The sequence below is a fragment of the Aquarana catesbeiana genome, linkage group LG05 (assembly GCF_042186555.1).
Source record: "Aquarana catesbeiana isolate 2022-GZ linkage group LG05, ASM4218655v1, whole genome shotgun sequence".
NCBI classification, from domain to species: Eukaryota; Metazoa; Chordata; class Amphibia; order Anura; family Ranidae; genus Aquarana; species Aquarana catesbeiana.
The window spans coordinates 249815608-249833897 of NC_133328.1; the positions used below are offsets into that span (position 1 = coordinate 249815608).

The 18290-nt window shown below is 45.3% G+C and overlaps 1 protein-coding gene across 8 annotated transcripts in view; it reads right to left on the reverse strand.

Annotated features, from left to right (window-relative positions):
• Positions 1-18290, reverse strand: part of CTNND2 (catenin delta 2) — a 1213609-nt gene that overhangs the window by 456470 nt on the left and 738849 nt on the right. For all 8 annotated transcript variants that reach the window (XM_073630701.1, XM_073630699.1, XM_073630697.1 and 5 more), the window contains one exon: positions 2575-2788. In XM_073630701.1, the coding sequence (XP_073486802.1) occupies positions 2575-2788 (214 nt within the window). The remainder of the gene's footprint in view (positions 1-2574; positions 2789-18290) is intronic.

The following is an 18290-nucleotide window of genomic DNA, read 5'->3' on the forward strand; positions in this document are numbered from 1 at the left end:
AAAAATGCAGAGCTTTAAAAATATCCCCAAATGTACAGTTGCAAGTATCAGCACAACATGCAAATGTTCCTTTTCAAACATGAATACCTAAAAATGCACACGTTTGAGATGGATGGGGAAATCCTCCCTTCTGTGTCATTATATTCTGACAGCGGGACTCTCCTGCTGTCAGAATACACTGATCAGCACTGCAGCCAATTGGCTGCAAGCACTGGTCAAATGCACATTTTCAAGCAGGACCATTCATTAAAAGTCGATCAAAATTTGGCCATTTCAGCAGGAACCATTTAGATCCAGTAGGAATTTTAATACATATGTGGCCAGCTTAACCACTTGAGCACCAGAAGGTTTACCCCCTTCATGACCAGGGCGTTTTTTGAGATACAGCACAGCTTTACTTTATCTGACAATTGCATGGTCGTGCCACACTGTACCCAATTAAAAGTTTTTTCCCACAAATAGAGCTTTCTTTTGGTGGTATTTGATCACCTCTGCAGTTTTTACTTTCTGCTATAAGGGCACTTTCACACTGCACTGCAAAAAGCACTGCAATTTTTAGCGGCGCTTCATCGTCGTTTTAGCCACTAGCGGGACGCTTTTAAACCCCGCTAGCGGCCAAAAAAGCTAAAAAAAGGGCTAAAAGGGTTAAAAACCGCTCCTAAAGCTCCTCAAAGGTGCTGCTTGCAGGATTTGTTTTTAGCGTCCTGCCAGCACACCGCTTCAGTGTGAAAGCCGGCTTTCACACTGAAGTGACAGGAGAGGCGCTTTGCAGGCATTTTGCAGGTGCTATTTTTAGTGCTATAGCGCCTGTAAAGCACCTCAGTGTAAAAGAAGCCTTAAACATACCCAATTTAAAAAATGTAAAAATCTAATTTCTTCATCAATTTAAGCCAATATGTATTCTGCTACATATTTTTGCTAAATAATAATCGTATATTGATTGGTTTGCCCAAAAGTTATAGCATCTACAAACTATGGGATATATTTATGGAATTTTATTTTTGTACTAGTGATGGCTGCAATAAGCGACTTGTAGTGGGACTGCGACATTGGGGTGGACAAATCGGACACCAAGGGGGTTATTTACAAAAAGTAAATTCACTTTGCACTACAATGCACTGCAAGTGCACTGAAATTGCACTTGGAAGTGCAGTTGCTGTAAATCTGAGGGGAAGCTCTGCTGATTTTATCATCCAATCATGTACAAGCAAAGATGCCATTTTTTATTTTCCTTGCATGGTATGAATTTTGAGGGAAACCCCACACCAATTATAATTTTTTTTTTAATGGCATGGTGCCCCCCTCAAAATCCATACCAGACTCAATCATGCAGCCTGGCAGGTCAGGTAAAGGAGGGGACGAGCGAGCGCCCCCCTCCCTCCTGAATAATAACAGGCTACATGCTCTCAACAATGGGGGGTCCATTCGGGGCAGGGGGGGTCTGCCCCACCCAAAGGACCTTTTTCCCATGTTGATGGGGATATGGGCCTCTTCCCCAGAACCCGGCCGGTGGTTGTGGGGGTCTGCAGGCGGGGGGCTTATCAGAAATTGGAAGCTACCTTTAACAAGGGTGCCCCCAGAGCCCCCCACCCCTTTGTGAATGAGTAGGGATACACAGACCCCCTACTCATTCACCCCAAAAAAATTAAAATAAATGTCCCCCACTTAACCCGGGTGACTAAGATGTGGGGTCACCCGGTGACATAATCATATGACCCTGCCCCCTTGTAGCGTTATCGATCCAGCATGCCCAAGGGGGGAGTGTCAACCATTGATCATTCATCCACTACCTTTCCTGACTTGCTGGGCTGCATGCTCAGAGAAGGGTCTGGTATGGATTTGTGGGGGGGGGGGGGGCACCACATGTCTGGACCACCACTTAATTTCTGCATGCATTTAATTATTTATTTTCTTCTGTGAATGGATTTTAGCGCCTGTTAATGTAGTATTTACCGAGCGTGTTCAACATATTTCGGTAAATGCCCCAAAACGGTCTAGTGAATTGACACTTTCAGGACCGCATGCGATATTTAGGCAAAATGTGTAACCTGACATCTAATTATCTCATAAGAGTTCATTCTGTGAATGGAGCCCACTAATATTAAAGTGGTAGTAAAGGCTTTTTTTATTTATACCTACAGGTAAGTCTATTATAAGGCTTACCTGTAGGTATAGTAAATATCTCCTAAACATGCACAGTTTAGGAGATATTCACTTTAGCAGTACCGATGATGTCACCACTACATGAGCACTGCGCTCCCAATGGACGGCGTGCCGTGCAGCGGCTGTGACTCCAGCGAGGGAGTGACGATATCGCGACTCCGCCAGTAAAACGACTGCTGCCCGTGAACCTGGAAGGAAGTCCAGGTGAAGAAGGAAGCCCTGTCAGTGGTGACAGCGCTCTGTTGGAGGGCTTCATTTTCAGTTAAGTCGTTCATAATGTGCTAGTATGCAATGCGTACTAGCACATTATGACATTCATTGTCAGAGAGAAGATTTTTATTTTTTTGTGGTTTATTACCGCTTTAACTTGGAAAAAAAACAAACAAAACTAAAAAAAAATATGCCACAAACCTGTTACAAGTTCTCTGATTTCCAAATCTGTGGTTTTTCGGAGTAGCCGTACCAATGCTGGAATACCACCACAGTTTTTCAGTGCAATCTTGTTGTCATCATTTGCTTTACCATACACTAAATTCCTAAGTGCCCCACAGGCACTTCGATGAACATCTGTCATACGATGATCTAGAAGATCTACTAACAACTGAATCCCTCCTTGTCTTCTTATCTGAAATATACAGTATTATATTTAATTATTAATCATGTAAATTGTAAGATATGCGAAATTAGCATTTCTCCTATAAATTATTTACTGTACAATGCATTTAATGTGCAAAAATATACTTTACAATAATTACTTATTTAATCTTGCATTAACAGTGAACTCAAGGTAAGACAAAATTAGTACAGTATTAAGCATTTAAAACACGAAGCTATGTGTATTGTTTTTCACCTATGACATTCAGAAGTGCTTGTAATGAGTATAAAAGGCAAATATTCTGATGTCTTCCCCACTCTATTGGGCACCCCTTACATCCATGTTAGAGGAGCTGCTCCACCTGTTTTTTTTTTTGATGGAACATGAGGCCATAGCAAAGGAGATGGAGACAAAACAGAAGACACTGACAATAAGGCCCCTTTCAAACTGGGTGGGCTGTCCACTGATCTCCCTCTGAGTGCGGGAGGATGACAGATCCATGTCTGCCCAGTTTCTGTAGAGCGGACATGGACACAGCCCCACTCTATTCTATGGGCATTCAAATTTAAACAGACTCCACTGTCTGTTTACATCCCACCACCCTCTGATCCGCCTAGATGGAGGGGAACAGATCTGTTTGTTTTTAGCAGACCTGGTCCATTTACATGGGCGCTCCATAGAGGAGAATGGAGGGTCCACCTGACAAACAGTTGGGGGGACCCAATCAGACCGCTCATGTGAAAGTGCATGTAATAGATATCAAGAATAATTTATATATATATATACACATACATACATACAGTCAGGTCCATAAATATTGGGACATCGACACAATTCTAATCTTTTTGGCTCTATACACCACCACAATGGATTTTGAAATGAAACGAACAAGATGTGCTTTAACTGCAGACTTTCAGCTTTAATTTGAGGGTATTTACATCCAAATCAGGTGAACGGTGTAGGAATCACAACAGTTTGTATATGTGCCTCCCACTTTTTAAGGGACCAAAAGTAATGGGACAATTGGCTGCTCACCTGTTCCATGGCCAGGTGTGTGTTATTCCCTCATTATCCCATTTACAAGGAGCAGATAAAAGGTCCAGAGTTCATTTCAAGTGTGCTATTTGCATTTGGAATCTGTTGCTGTCAACTCTCAATGTGAGATCCAAAGAGCTGTCACTATCAGTGAAGCAAGCCATCATTAGGCTGAAAAAACAAAACAAACCCATCAGAGAGATAGCAAAAACATTAGGTGTGACCAAATCAACTGTTTGGAATATCCTTAAAAAGAAAGATTGCACCGGTGAGCTCAGCAACACCAAAACACCACGGAAAACTGTGGTGGATGACCGAAGATTTATTTCCCTGGTGAAGAAAACACACTTCACAACAGTTGGCCAGATCAAGAACACTTTTCAGGAGCAGGGCCGGTGCTACCACTAGGCGGATTAGGCAACCGCCTAGGGCGCACTGCCGCCTAGGGCGCCCGGCCACTGGCTATTTTACTCCCGCACTGTCTGTCCTCCACAGAGCCATGTCAAGCAGCGCTGCCGCCATCCCCCCCAACCCCCCGCTCGCCGCTCTAATGTGTACAGTGTTTCCAGACAGTAATCCCTCCTCTCTGCTCTTCTATCATGATATGAGCAACCAGTGAGTGTCACATGTCTGTCCAGCAACGCCCAGGGCGCTCCCTGATCGATGAGTGTCACAGTGTCAGGCAGCAGCAGCAGCCCCCCCTTCCCCCTCCCTCTCCGCTCTCCTCCTGACACTGTCAGACAGTCTGTGAGTGTGACATGTCATGTCTCACGAGACCGCTCTGCACAGCAACACTGTCCATTTTCTGTGTGTGTCCAGGCCAGCAGCACAGCCCCCCAGCTTGGCTCCCGCGCCCCCGCTCCCCCACGCTCGGCCCCCCACGTTCTCCTGGCCGTCACTACTGGAGCGGAGTACATGGATGGAGGATGCATCATGGGAATGGGATATAGCATGGCGTGGCAGTGGCTCTCTGGGCTTGGGGACAGATGGAGCCTGGGCTGGCTGGAACTGGAAGAGGCACCAGGCACCGCACCGACACAGAACAGAAGCAGCAGGCAGGTACACAGGCAGTACAGCAGAGTTGGTGCAAGCGAGGAACAGGTGTTAAGTAAAAACTATTGAGTTAAAGAGATTGTATATGTGATGTAGTTTTAAAATGTGTGTGTATATGTATTATATTGACTGATCTGCTCTTCAAATGTCCCCCCCTGAGGTTGTATTTGATGGTCGCTGGTGAGGCTGCATTTGATGGTCGCTGGTGAGGCTGCATTTGATGGTCACTGGCAAGGCTGCATTTGATGGTCACTGGCAAGGCTGCATTTGATGGTCGCTGGCGAGGCTGCATTTGATGGTCGCTGGCGAGGCTGCATTTGATGGTCGCTGGCGAGGCTGCATTTGATGGTCGCTGGCGAGGCTGCATTTGATGGTCGCTGGCGAGGCTGCATTTGATGGTCGCTGGCGAGGCTGCATTTGATGGTCGCTGGCGAGGCTGCATTTGATGGTCGCTGGCGAGGCTGCATTTGATGGTCGCTGGCGAGGCTGCATTTGATGGTCGCTGGCGAGGCTGCATTTGATGGTCGCTGGCGAGGCTGCATTTGATGATCGCTGGCGAGGCTGCATTTGATGATCGCTGGCGAGGCTGCATTTGATGATCGCTGGCGAGGCTGCATTTGATGGTCGCTGGCGAGGCTGCATTTGATGGTCGCTGGTGAGGCTGCATTTGATGGTCGCTGGCGAGGCTGTATTTGATGGGCGCTGGTGAAGCGGCATTGATGGGCGCTGGCGAGGCTGCATTTGATGGTCGCTAGTGAAGCGGCATTGATGGTCGCTGGCGAGGCTGCATTTGATGGGCGCTGGCGAGGCTGCATTTGATGGTCGCTGGCGAGGCTGCATTTGATGGTCGCTGGCAAGGCTGCATTTGATGGTCGCTGGTGAGGCTGTATTTGATGGGCGCTGGTGAAGCGGCATTGATGGTCGCTGGCGAGGCTGCATTTGATGGTCGCTGGTGAAGCGGCATTGATGGTCGTTGGCGAGGCTGCATTTGATGGGCGCTGGCGAGGCTGCATTTGATGGGCGCTGGCGAGGCTGCATTTGATGGTCGCTGGTGAAGCGGCATTGATAGGCGCTGGTGAGGCTGTATTTGATGGGCGCTGGTGAAGCGGCATTGATGGTCGCTGGCGAGGCTGCATTTGATGGTCGCTGGGGAGGCTGCATTTGATGGTCGCTGGTGAAGCGGCATTGATAGGTGATGGCGAGGCTGTATTTGATGGGCGCTGGTGAGGGTGTGAATGGGCGGCAAAATGAGGTTTCGCCTAGGGTGTCAAAAATCCTTGCACCAGCCCTGTTCAGGAGGTAGGTGTATGTGTGTCAAAGTCAACAATCAAGAGAAGACTTCACCAGAGTCAATACAGAGGGTTCACCACAAGATGAAAACCATTGGTGAGCCTCAAAAACAGGAAGGCCAGATTAGAGTTTGCCAAACAACATCCAAAAAAGCCTTCACAGTTCTGGAACAACATCCTATGGACAGATGAGACCAAGATCAACTTATACCAGAGTGATGGGAAGAGAAAAGTATGGAGAAGGAAAGGAACTGCTCATGATCCAAAGCATACCATCTCTTCAGTGAAGCATGGTGGTGGTAGTGTCATGTCTCTTGTATATATTGATGATGTGACTGCTGACAAAAGCAGCAGGATGAATTCTGAAGTGTTTCAGGCAATATTATCTGCTCATATTCAGCAAAATGCTTCAGAACTCATTGGACAGCGCTGCACAGTGCAGATGGACAATGACCCGAAGCATACTGCGAAAGCAACCAAAGAGTTTTTTAAGGGAAAGAAGTGGAATGTTATGCAATGGCAAAGTCAATCACCTGACCTGAATCCGATTGAGCATGCTTTTCACTTGCTGAAGACAAAACTGAAGAGAAAATGCCCCAAGAACAAGCAGGAACTGAAGACGTTGCAGTAGAGGCCTGGCAGAGCATCACCAGGGATGAAACCTAGCGTCTGGTGATGTCTATGTGTTCCAGACTTCAGGCTGTAATTGACTGCAAAGGATTTGCAACCAAGTATTAAAAAGTGAAAGTTTGATGGATGATTGTTAATCTGTCCCATTACTTTTGGTCTCTTAAAAAGTGGGAGGCACATATACAAACTGTTGTAATTCCTACACTGTTCACCTAATTTGGATGTAAATACCCTTAAATTAAAGCTGAAAGTCTGCAGTTAAAGCACATCTTGTTTGTTTAATTTCAAATCCATTGTGGTGGTGTATAGAGCCAAAAAGATTAGAATTGTGTCGATGTCCCAATATTTATGGACCTGACAGTATATACAGTATCTCACAAAAGTGAGTGCACCCCTCACATTTTTGTAAATATTTTACTCTTTAATCTTTTTATGTGACAACACTGAAGAAATTACACTTTTCACTACAATGTAAAGTAGTGAGTGTACAGCTTGTATAACAGTGTAAATTTGCTGTCCCTGGCAGAGAAGGGGTTAACACTAGGGGGCGATTAAGGGGTTAACTGTGTTCCCTGGGTGTGTTCTAACTGTAGGGGGGATGGGCTGCCAGAGACATGACAGAGATCACTGTTCCCGATCACTGGGAAAAGCAGATCTCTGAGATGTCTCCTGTCAAAATTGGGGGCTTGCCTTGTTTACATCCCTGTTCTGCCTCTGTGTACCGCGATTGTGGGTCGCTGGCGGACATGGAGTCTGCAGGAACCGTGGGCACGCTCCCACGGCATGCAGCGGCACGCGGGCGCCCACAGTTTGACATACACGGACCGCCATATATGTACAGTGGTTCGCGCAGGAGAGCCAACCTGTCGCAGTATGACTGCGGCGGCTGGTTGGCAAGTGGTTAAAGTGTTACTAAACCCACAACAGGAAAATCAGTCTGTATATGCAGTAAAGCATGCTTGTTATACTCACTGTGGAATCCAAGGGGTTATTCCTCCGCATTGTGTAAAAAGGCTGTTTGATCCTGGCTTCTCTGACCCCCCCCTTCTTCCACTGACTTTTAATAATTTCCTGATAACACAGAGTCTATGGAGTCAGGCTGCACATGCTCAGTTTGGTGTGTATTGCTAAAGATGTTTTTTTCTTGGGAGGATGCATGTGATCAGCACAGGGCCAATCAGCACTGTCCAGGCAGAGGGTCAGGGATTTTACAGTCTCATAGGTCAGTCAATAAAACTCTTCCTACAAGCTTTAACCAATTCTTGGCTGGACACTGATAGAAGTCACAAGACTGCTCTAACTGCTGATGAGAAAAGGTATTTACAGTATCTCACAAAAGTCAGTACACCCCTCACATTTTTGTAAATATTTTATTATATTTTTTCATGTGACAACACTGAGGAAATTACACTTTGCTACAATGTAAAGTAGTGCGTGTACAGCTTGTATAACAGTGTAAATTTGCTGTCCCCTCAAAATAACTCAACACACAGCCATTAATGTCTAAACCGCTGGCAACAAGAGTGTATACACCCCTAAGTGAAAATGTTCAAATCGGGCCCAAAGTGTCAATATTTTGTGTGGCCACCATTATTTTCCAGCACTGCCTTAACCCTCTTGGGCATGGAGTTCACCAGAGCTTCACAGGTTGCCACTGGAGTCCTCTTCCACTCCTCCATGATGACATCACGGAGATGGTGGATGTTAGAGACCATGCGCTCCTCCATTTTCCATATGAGGATGCCCCACAGATGCTTAATGGGGTTTAGGTCTGGAGACATGCTTGGTGAGTCCATCACCTTTACCCTCAGCTTCGTTAGCAAGGCAGTGGTCGTCTTGGAGGTGTGATTGGGGTTGTTTTTATGTTGGAACTCTGACCTGCGGCCCAGTCTCCGAAGAGAAGGTATCATGCTCTGCTTCAGTATATCACAGTGCATTGCTGGCATTCAAGGTTCCCTCAATGAACTGTAGCTCCCCAGTGCCGGCAGCACTCATGCAGCCCTAGACCATGACACTCCCACCACCATGCTTGACTGTAGGCAAGACAAACTTGTCTTTGTACTCCTCACCTGGTTGCCGCTACACATGCTTGACACCATCTGAACCCAATAAGTTTATCTTGGTCTCATCAGACCACAGGAGATGGTTCCAGTAATCCATGTCCCTAGTCTGCTTGTCTTCAGCAAACTGTTTGTGGACTTTCCTGTGCATCATTTTTAGAAGAGGCTTCCTCCTGGGAGGACAGCCATGCAGACCAATTTCATGCAGTGTGCTGTGCAGCGTATGGTCTGAGCATTGACAGGCTGACCCCCCACCCCTTTAACCGCTGCAGCAATGCTGGCAGCACACATACGTCTATTTCCCAAATGCACTCAACTCTTTGGTCGACCATAGCGAGGCCTGTTTTAAGTGGAACCTGTCCTGTTAAACCGCCGTATGGTCTTGGCCACCGTGCTGCAGTTCAGTTTCAGGGTCTTGGCAATCTTCTTATAGCCTAGGCCATCTTTATGTAGAGCAACAATTCTTTTTTTTCGGATCCTCAGAGTTCTTTGCTCCCTCATCAGTGGCTCTCATTAGTGTTCACCTGTGTCATGGGTGGAGACCTCAAGTTCTCCCATATAGAGGAGTGTATTGCTCCCATGGTTCAGAGAAGCAGGATCTCCCAGTCTATGGATAGTGTAGGACCCACTAATCATGGGGTACCTTGTCGCAGTAAGTGGGCTTAAGCACCATATAGCAATATGGTGTGACCAAATCCCCATGTTTTTTGATAATGTTTTTTGAAAATATCTAGGCATTTTAAATAAGCCTTGCAGGAGGTAAATGTCTGTTTTGCATGTGTGCGCTGTAATATTTTGTTCCGTTGTATGGTCTTATGGTTGCACCATCTTTAATGCATCTTTTAGGGTGTGCCCCCCAAATATCTTGTTTGTCTATTGTATGGATTCTGACCAAATCCTTTTGGGTGAGGAGCACCCCACTCCCTCATCAGTGCCTCTCATTAGTGTCCACCTGTGTCATGGGTGGAGACCTCAAGTTCTCCCATATAGAGGAGTGTATTGCTTCCATGGTTCAGAGAAGCAGGATCTCCCAGTCTATGTATAGTGTAGGACCCACTAATCATGGGGTACTTTGTCGCAGTAAGTGTGCTTAAGCACCATATAGCAATATGGTGTGACCAAATCCCCATATTTTTTGATAATGTTTTTTGAAAATGTCTAGGTGTTTTAAATAAGCCTTGCAGGAGGTAAATGTCTTTTTTGCATGTGTGTGCTGTAATATTTTGTTCTGTTGTATGGTCTTATGGCTGCACCATCTTTGATGCATCTTTTAGGGTGTGCCCCCCAAATAGCTTGTTTGTTTAACCTCTGGATATGACGCTGAACATGTGCACTCAACCTCTTTGGTCCACCATGGCGAGGCCTGTTTTAAGTGGAACCTGTCCTGTTAAACCGCTGTATGGTCTTGGCCACCGTGCTGCAGCTCAGTTTCAGGGTCTTGGCAAGCTTCTTATAGCCTAGGCCATCTTTATGTAGAGCAACAATTCTTTTTTTTCAGATCCTCAGAGAGTTTTTTACCAATAGGTGCCATGTTGAACTTCCAGTGATCAGTACGAGAGAGTGAGAGCGATAAGACCAAATTTAACACACCTGCTCCCCATTCACACCTGAGTCCTTGTAACACTAATGAGTTACATGACACCGGGGAGGAAAAATGGCTAATAGTGCCCAATTTGGACATTTTCACTTAGGGGTGTAAAAATAATAGTAGAAGCTCTGCGCTTAGGATGTATATACGGTTGCAGCCTCCCCTAACAGACTCCCATAAGGGGCTATAATAAAAGTGGTAAATGCAAGTGGGGTAAGTGCTGCTACCTAGGCTAAACAATGGTACCTCATTTCCTTATTGTGTGACAAGGTGTATAGTGCAGCACCCAAGGGTTGCTAAACTGCACTGAGTAGGGGCGTGGTCTCGAAATGGCCGAGTGAGGACGTCTTTCTGAGGAGCTCCCGGCCTGACCCGTCTATTACCAGCTTTTAATCGCATATACTCTGCTTGTTTCACCCGGTATGTACTCTGCTGGAAAGCGGAGAGGCAGATTCAGACAGTGGGTGTCTCCTAAACCACGTAACGGCGGAGACATACACCGATTTTTAGTGAATGCTCCAGGGGCAGCACCAGCTACCAAGATGGCGGACACCACGAGGCCCGGCGCACACAAGGACCGGCAACCACAGACTACCTCTGGCCAGATGTCGACACCGACGGTACAGAATTTAGACTGTTCAATCCCCGGTATATTCCGATCCGACTCTCAGGAGTCCCTCTCCCTCTCACACACACCGCTGACTTTGAGGGCTGATGCGGAGCTAAGGGCGCTCTTACAAGCCCTTCCAACCAGAGCAGATTTCGAAGCCATTGTCAGCAGACTAGAGGCTTCCCACCGGCAGGAAATAGAGGGGGTAAGGCAAGAGATACAGACCCTGTCAGGACGAGTGGAAGTGGGAGAATCCTCAATGACCACGATTGAAAGACGTTTGGCAGTGGTCGAGGCAGCTCAAACTACACAGGCCTCGGTGCTCCTCACTCAACAGCTGCGGTTGGAGGAGGCCGAAGACCGCAGCAGACGCAATAATTTGTGTCTGAGGGGAATACCGGAGGCTACGGGGATAGAAGACCTAGCGGAATCCACACTGGCGATTTTCAGGGATCTACTGGGAGATCAATATCCTTCAAGCCTGTCTTTTGATCGCATACACCGAGCACTAGGTCCCCGCTCGAATGATATGGGCAGACCGAGAGATGTTATCTGCCGTATACATCAATATACACACAAAGAAATGGTGCTGCGAGCGGCTTGGGAGAAAGATGTCACATTTGATGGAGCAATTATCCGAATTCTCCCGGATTTATCGCAATCGACATTACAGAAAAGAGCACAGTTAAAGCCAGTGCTGGAGGTGGCGAGAACTGCTGGCTGCACCTATAGATGGGGCTTCCCCATCTCAGTGACGTTTAGAAAAGCTCAGCATTCATTTACACTGCGGAGTCCTGCCGAACTTCCCGCCCTGTTTGCATTCCTGGAGGTGGAACCGGTGGTGGTCCCAGATTGGCTACAGTTGCTGCAACGTTCTAACAACCGACCTGGATCATCTGGCAGGCAGAGATCCCGATCACCGAGACCACGGCGGAACCAAAGCAGGTCACGCTACACTTCTGCCGAAGCGCCGAGGGAAGACTGAACGAATCACTTCGAGCGGTGTGCTGATAGCAGCTGCTATCTATTACCACTGATACTCCTGTATGCATCCCCTTCTTATATATATAATTTTTTTCCGTTTCCCCCTTTTTTCTTTTTTTGATGGATACCACATGACCTCTTTGTCCTTTTGTGATGCTATCCCCAGACATATATCTTTCATGTCCTCACTGCAATCCTCCTGTGATTTGCTTACTATCTCCCCCCCCTGCTGATAAAGATGTCTCACCCTACCTGAACAGCTCCATAAAAAGGCACGAAAGAGGGGAGACTATTTGCACAGACTGTTACTGAAATAACCTGTGAAGTTACTGTGGCCCCCTCTTCATCTGACCCGATATTTTAATGCAGGATTACAATTGCCACAATTGCCACATATACCCCTAACTGATTGAAAGGTCCTGAAGAACATATTCAGAACTTGGATTCAAGTTATTACATGTGACACAGTATGACTCTAACGGGATTGTGGGGTTTCCCCCCCCCTTTTTTTTTTTTTTTGTGTATCCTATACATGATAACGGGGGGATGTTGGCTAAGGGAGCATTGATATTGGTATTGCTTATAAAGTTGCTTATAATATTGATTTTATTAATGGGGCATTATAGGGGGGCAGGATTGCTTACCCTTATCTGGTTATCATACATATGCCCCTAGAGCCAGGTTTTGAGAAATCTCGAGTTGCCAAACAGGGATGGAATGCTGCGGAGCAATATAGGCGGTGAGGGAAGTAGAAGGAGGCATCCACCCACGTTAGCAGGAGGAGATGAATAGCACCGCGGACAAACTCCCATTATGTGAGGATGACATGGGAGGTCTCAGATCTCTGGTTATGGAGGAAAGGTCATCTGTATACACACCCACCCGCATATACCTTTATTGAAGTTCTGACTCCCCTTAGGGGAAGATGCAAGTAGTACAGGAAGGGTGGTTAGTTTCAGAAGGGAGACATGGTAGTAATGAAGGGGTTCGCTTGAGGGGTAGCGAGGATACTGTACATCCCCTATCTTTTCTCAAAGGTATATATATACTATTGTAAAATGCATGGCCCATAGTTAGTGGCTATACAACAAATCAGGATGCTATGCATTTTACATCATACACCCTACAAAAATTTCTGCTCGGATTATTTGTTGAGCTAACTTGAGTTTTTTGTTGTTTGTTTCTTTTATTTTTTCTGCCCTGTTCAATGACATATATAGTAAGACTCTAAGTAGAGGTTTATATAATACTGTCAAGCTGGGTGGTAGGGGGCGGGCCGGGGACACCTTCACTGGTCTGCTCTTACCTCTCCCCCAATAGGTCGGAGCAAGTCTCCTAGTAAGACCCAGGACGTGCTCTCTTGCAAAGTAATTTACTTAATTTACTTTAGTAAATAGACGATACAAACCAACTGGTAGACGTCTTATTTGACGGTCTTTTCATCTCGTCTTCTCTTTCTATCTTCTCCTTTCTCTACATATATTCTTCCTTACATTCTCCCACCTTCTATCCCCCTATCCCACACCCACCCCTTAACCTCCTCTGACCCAGGTGAGGATGGACTCCGTTAATATATATTCCTTGAACGCCAAGGGTCTTAATATTCCAGAGAAACGCCGTATGCTCTTGTCTGACCTTAAAAGAGCTCGCGTAGACATCGCATTTATTCAAGAGACACACTTTAGGACAGGAAATCAGCTATATCTGAAGAGTCGACTCTTTCCACATGCTTACCATGCCACTAATGAGAAAGCCAAGTCCAGAGGAGTATCAATACTTATTGCAGGGACAGTACCCTGGACCTGTGCAGATACCCTTGTGGACCCGAATGGCCGATATGTGTTCATTAAAGGCTTACTTAGAAGTACCAAAGTAACACTAGCCACCATATATGCACCGAACGACCGACAAGACACCTTCCTACATCACACACTGAACTTACTTATGGAATTCGTGGAAGGACAATTAGTGCTGGGTGGAGATTTCAACATACCCTTAAACCCATCGGAAGACACATCATCCAGATCCACGTCCATACGTTCTAGAGTACACAAACGCATAACTCAAGAATTACATGACACTCGGCTGATAGACGCATGGAGATTACTCCACCCCGGGGAACGCGATTATACTTTCTATTCCTCTCCACACAAAATATACTCGAGAATAGATTACTTCTTTGTCCCCCATAGTCAGTTGGAGGCAGTTCACAGGGTGGAGATAGGCAACATCACATGGTCAGACCATGCACCTATCACCATGTGTTACTGTTTGTCACTGTCCTTGACGACCAGACCCAAATTTTGGAGATTGAACGAAAGTCTATTACAGACGCCAGAGGTCCTGGCAGACGTACAGACTGAACTGACACATTACTTCCGACTTAATGACACAGGAGATTGTGACCCGGGCATAGTATGGGAAGCCCATAAGACGGTAATAAGAGGCATATTTATAAAGCACGGTGCACGCATTAAGAAAGAAAGGGAACAACTACTACTGACTCTTCTTGACAAAATACATGACGTAGAAGCCAAACACAAACAAACGCCGACCGTCTCAATAGAAGCAGACCTAACATCCCTCAGGAAACAAATTGTTGATCTATTACAATATAGAGCTAAAGCTGCCCTGCAAATATGCAGGAAATTATCTTATGAGTCAGGGAACAAATGCGGGAAACTTCTAGCACGGTCAGTCAGAAAACATCGACTTAATACGTACATTCCTCAAATTATTGACGTAATAGGGCAAAAACAGACCACACCAACTCAAATTGCGGATGCATTCAAGAAATATTACCCCTCTCTATATAACCTCCCTGTTAAACCGCTATCTGATGACACAGTCAATGACTACCTTACAGCATCTCAAATGCCCAGATTGTCCTTAGAGGATAAGTTAGGGCTAGAAGATCCCATCACAATAGAGGAACTGCAGAGAGCGGTAGGGGGAATGAAACCGGGTAAAGCTCCGGGTCCAGATGGGATGACAATACAATATTATCAAACACTCCTGACAATATTAGGCCCCCATATGGTGAAGATGTTTAATGGGCTAGGTAAGGGGGATCCCTTGCCGAGAGATACCCTACGGGCACACGTATCTCTTATACTCAAAGGAGACAAGGACCCAGCGGCGTGTGGCAGCTATAGGCCCATATCGCTCTTGAACGTGGACCTTAAACTATTCACAAAAATCCTAGCCAACAGACTGACACAGTTTATGCCAAATTTAGTTCATTTAGATCAAGTGGGATTTATCCCTGCCCGAGAGGCAAGGGATAATACCACCAAGGTACTCAACCTCATCCATGAGGTAAACAAACAACATGTCTCATCCGTCTTTCTCAGCACAGACGCTAAGAAGGCGTTTGACCGAGTTAATTGGGTGTTCATGCTGGCGGTCCTTAAGCATATTGGTCTGGGACACAAAATGATACATTGGATATCTAGTATATACTCTACACCCACAGCACAGATCAAAGCGAACGGACTTCTCTCAGATTCGTTCCCAATAACAAACGGTACCAGACAGGGATGCCCGCTCTCTCCCCTCCTTTTTGCCCTAATGTTAGAACCCTTTCTTTGCACTATAAGATTGAATTCAGATATATCAGGTATAACAGTAGGGGATACTCAATACAAAATCTCTGCCTATGCAGATGACCTTATGTTCACCCTAACTAACCCTACAGTGTCACTCCCGAACCTTTTGAAGGAATTTGGAAAATATGGCACTCTTTCCAATCTAAAAATCAACTTTGATAAGTCAGAGGCCATGGGAATTAATATAACGCCAAATAGACTGAGCTCTTTAAAATCACAATTTAAGTTCAGATGGTCAGATACATCCCTTAAATATCTGGGGACCTTGATTCCCAGGGACCTAAGACACACCTTCGACCTTAACTTCCCCCCTCTGCTAATCAAATCTAGAATGCTGTTAGAAGAATGGAACAAGGGGTTACACTCTTGGTTTGGTAGGTGCAATCTAATCAAAATGACCCTACTCCCGAAATTTTTATATTTGTTCCAAACCCTGCCAATTAAAATCCCGCTTCAATATTTTAAGCAAATACACTCTATTTTCATACAATTTATATGGGGGAAATCAAAACCTCGACTACGTAGAAGTTATCTTACCCTTCCCAAACACTGTGGAGGATTAGCCTTTCCAGGTTTAAAAAACTACTATAGGGCAGTACATCTGGGCAGAATAATAGATTGGTGTAGACACGGCGACAACAAGTTATGGATACACCTAGAACAGGCACAGTCCGAGACCCCGTTGCAGGGAGCGGTCTGGTGCTTTGACAAACTACCTGGGACATTGAAATCGCACCCTATAATTGGCACGTCACTTAGGGTGGGAAATGCCGCGATACTTGCAAACTCCTTATCCACAGATAGCTCCCCTCTATACCCAATTCTGGGTAACCCAGGTTTTCCTCCAGGCCTGGAACGATTAGGATTTGAATCACTTCGAGTGACAGGTAGAGATCGAGCTTCTCATTTCTTGATAAACAACAAATGGCCGTCCATACAATCCCTAACTCTAGAGAGTGGCCAATTTCGACTCCCATTCTGGACTGCAATACTTCTACATCACTTCCTTTGTACGATCCCCAACCTGTCACAGTTTAATCGTGACCTAACGACTTTTGAAAGCTATTGTAATGACGAGGGAAATTTACCTCAAGTCCTATCCAAAACATATGCTTTGAACAACCTGCTTTGACGTTTATACGTGCATGGGAAAACGACTTACAACGCACATTTACTAGTGCCCAAATACAAATGATCATCACATTTTCCTTAAAATCATCTATATGCACCAAAATACAGGAACTTAACTATAAGATACTGACTAGATGGTACTACACGCCTAGTAGACTTCATGAATACTTCCCGGATACATCTGACAAATGTTGGAGATGCCAAACGAGTAAGGGGACGCTCCTCCACATCTTCTGGTCTTGCCCACTCCTGCATCATTTTTGGACGACAGTACGTATGATAACACAAAAATTCACAGATTACACAATAAGTGATGATCCGGCGCTAATTCTGCTTCACGCGACTACGATCTCGCCTCGAGCCTATAAAAAATCGATAGTACGACATTTGCTGAACGCAGCTAAAGCATGTGTTCCCCTCTTGTGGAAGAAGACGCTTCCGCCGTCTATAGGGCTGTGGCTGCGCAGGGTGGAAGAGATCAGGAGATTGGAAGACCTGGTTCAAACGGCATAAAACAAACAAGATCAACACTCACAGACATGGAGGCTGTGGAATATGTTCATACTTTCTGATGAGGGAATAGCCCTTCTGGCAACATAGAACAAAACAATTTATTAGCAGACGGTTCACCTGGGTTGAATACCCTACCCCCCCCCCCTTTACCCACCCCCTCCCTTCTTTCTTAAAACGTCTTATCCGTCTTTCTCTTCTTTCTTTCCTTTCTTATCTACTTTCTTCTTTGTCTCTTTACTTTGTAGTGTTCTTTAGTGGAATCTATTTGCCTCCTTTATTGTATTTTTGGTCCCTAAGTTGGAGGTATTACATGACAGTAATCTCAAAACATCCCAGAAACGAAATATACATCGTACGTAGCAGGCGTTGACTGGTAATATCTGTAAACACTGACTCGGTTAGCTGGATGTCAACTAGCAATTTTGAATTCATAAACACAAATACCAGTTTACTGTTATGGTCAAAATATGTTTTCAATTGTGTATAATGGATGACATGCTGGAGAATGTAATACAATTCTATTTTTGATTGTTTACTTTCCTTTTTTGAAATAAAATTTATATTTGAAAAAAAAAACTGCACTGAGTAACCCTCAGGTGGTGATTTAACATAAACCTCCTATAATGTGACATAAGGTGTATAGATGAATATAAAAGCACTTAGGTGTAAGCAACCACACTACTACCTACACAAAAAAGTAAAAAGTGATGAATAATAATTAATTGCAAACACAATAACAAATCCCACAGATGAAGGTGTATATGTTGGGAAACCCAACTGAATAGTCCAACCACAAAACTGGTGATCAAAAAAATATATGTTTATGCAAACTAGAATAAATTATGTGACTGTTCATCAAATATGCACTTCAAAAAATAGTCCAATCAGATAAGCCAAAAAAACAAAAAAAGTGCAAGCAAAAAATGCATAAAAAAAATGCAGCGTTGTAACAAATGCAGGAAATTACCAGGTGTCCCGTCCCTTGAAACACCGGCTGGAGGAGCCATCAAGGAACGGGACGCCTAGTTATC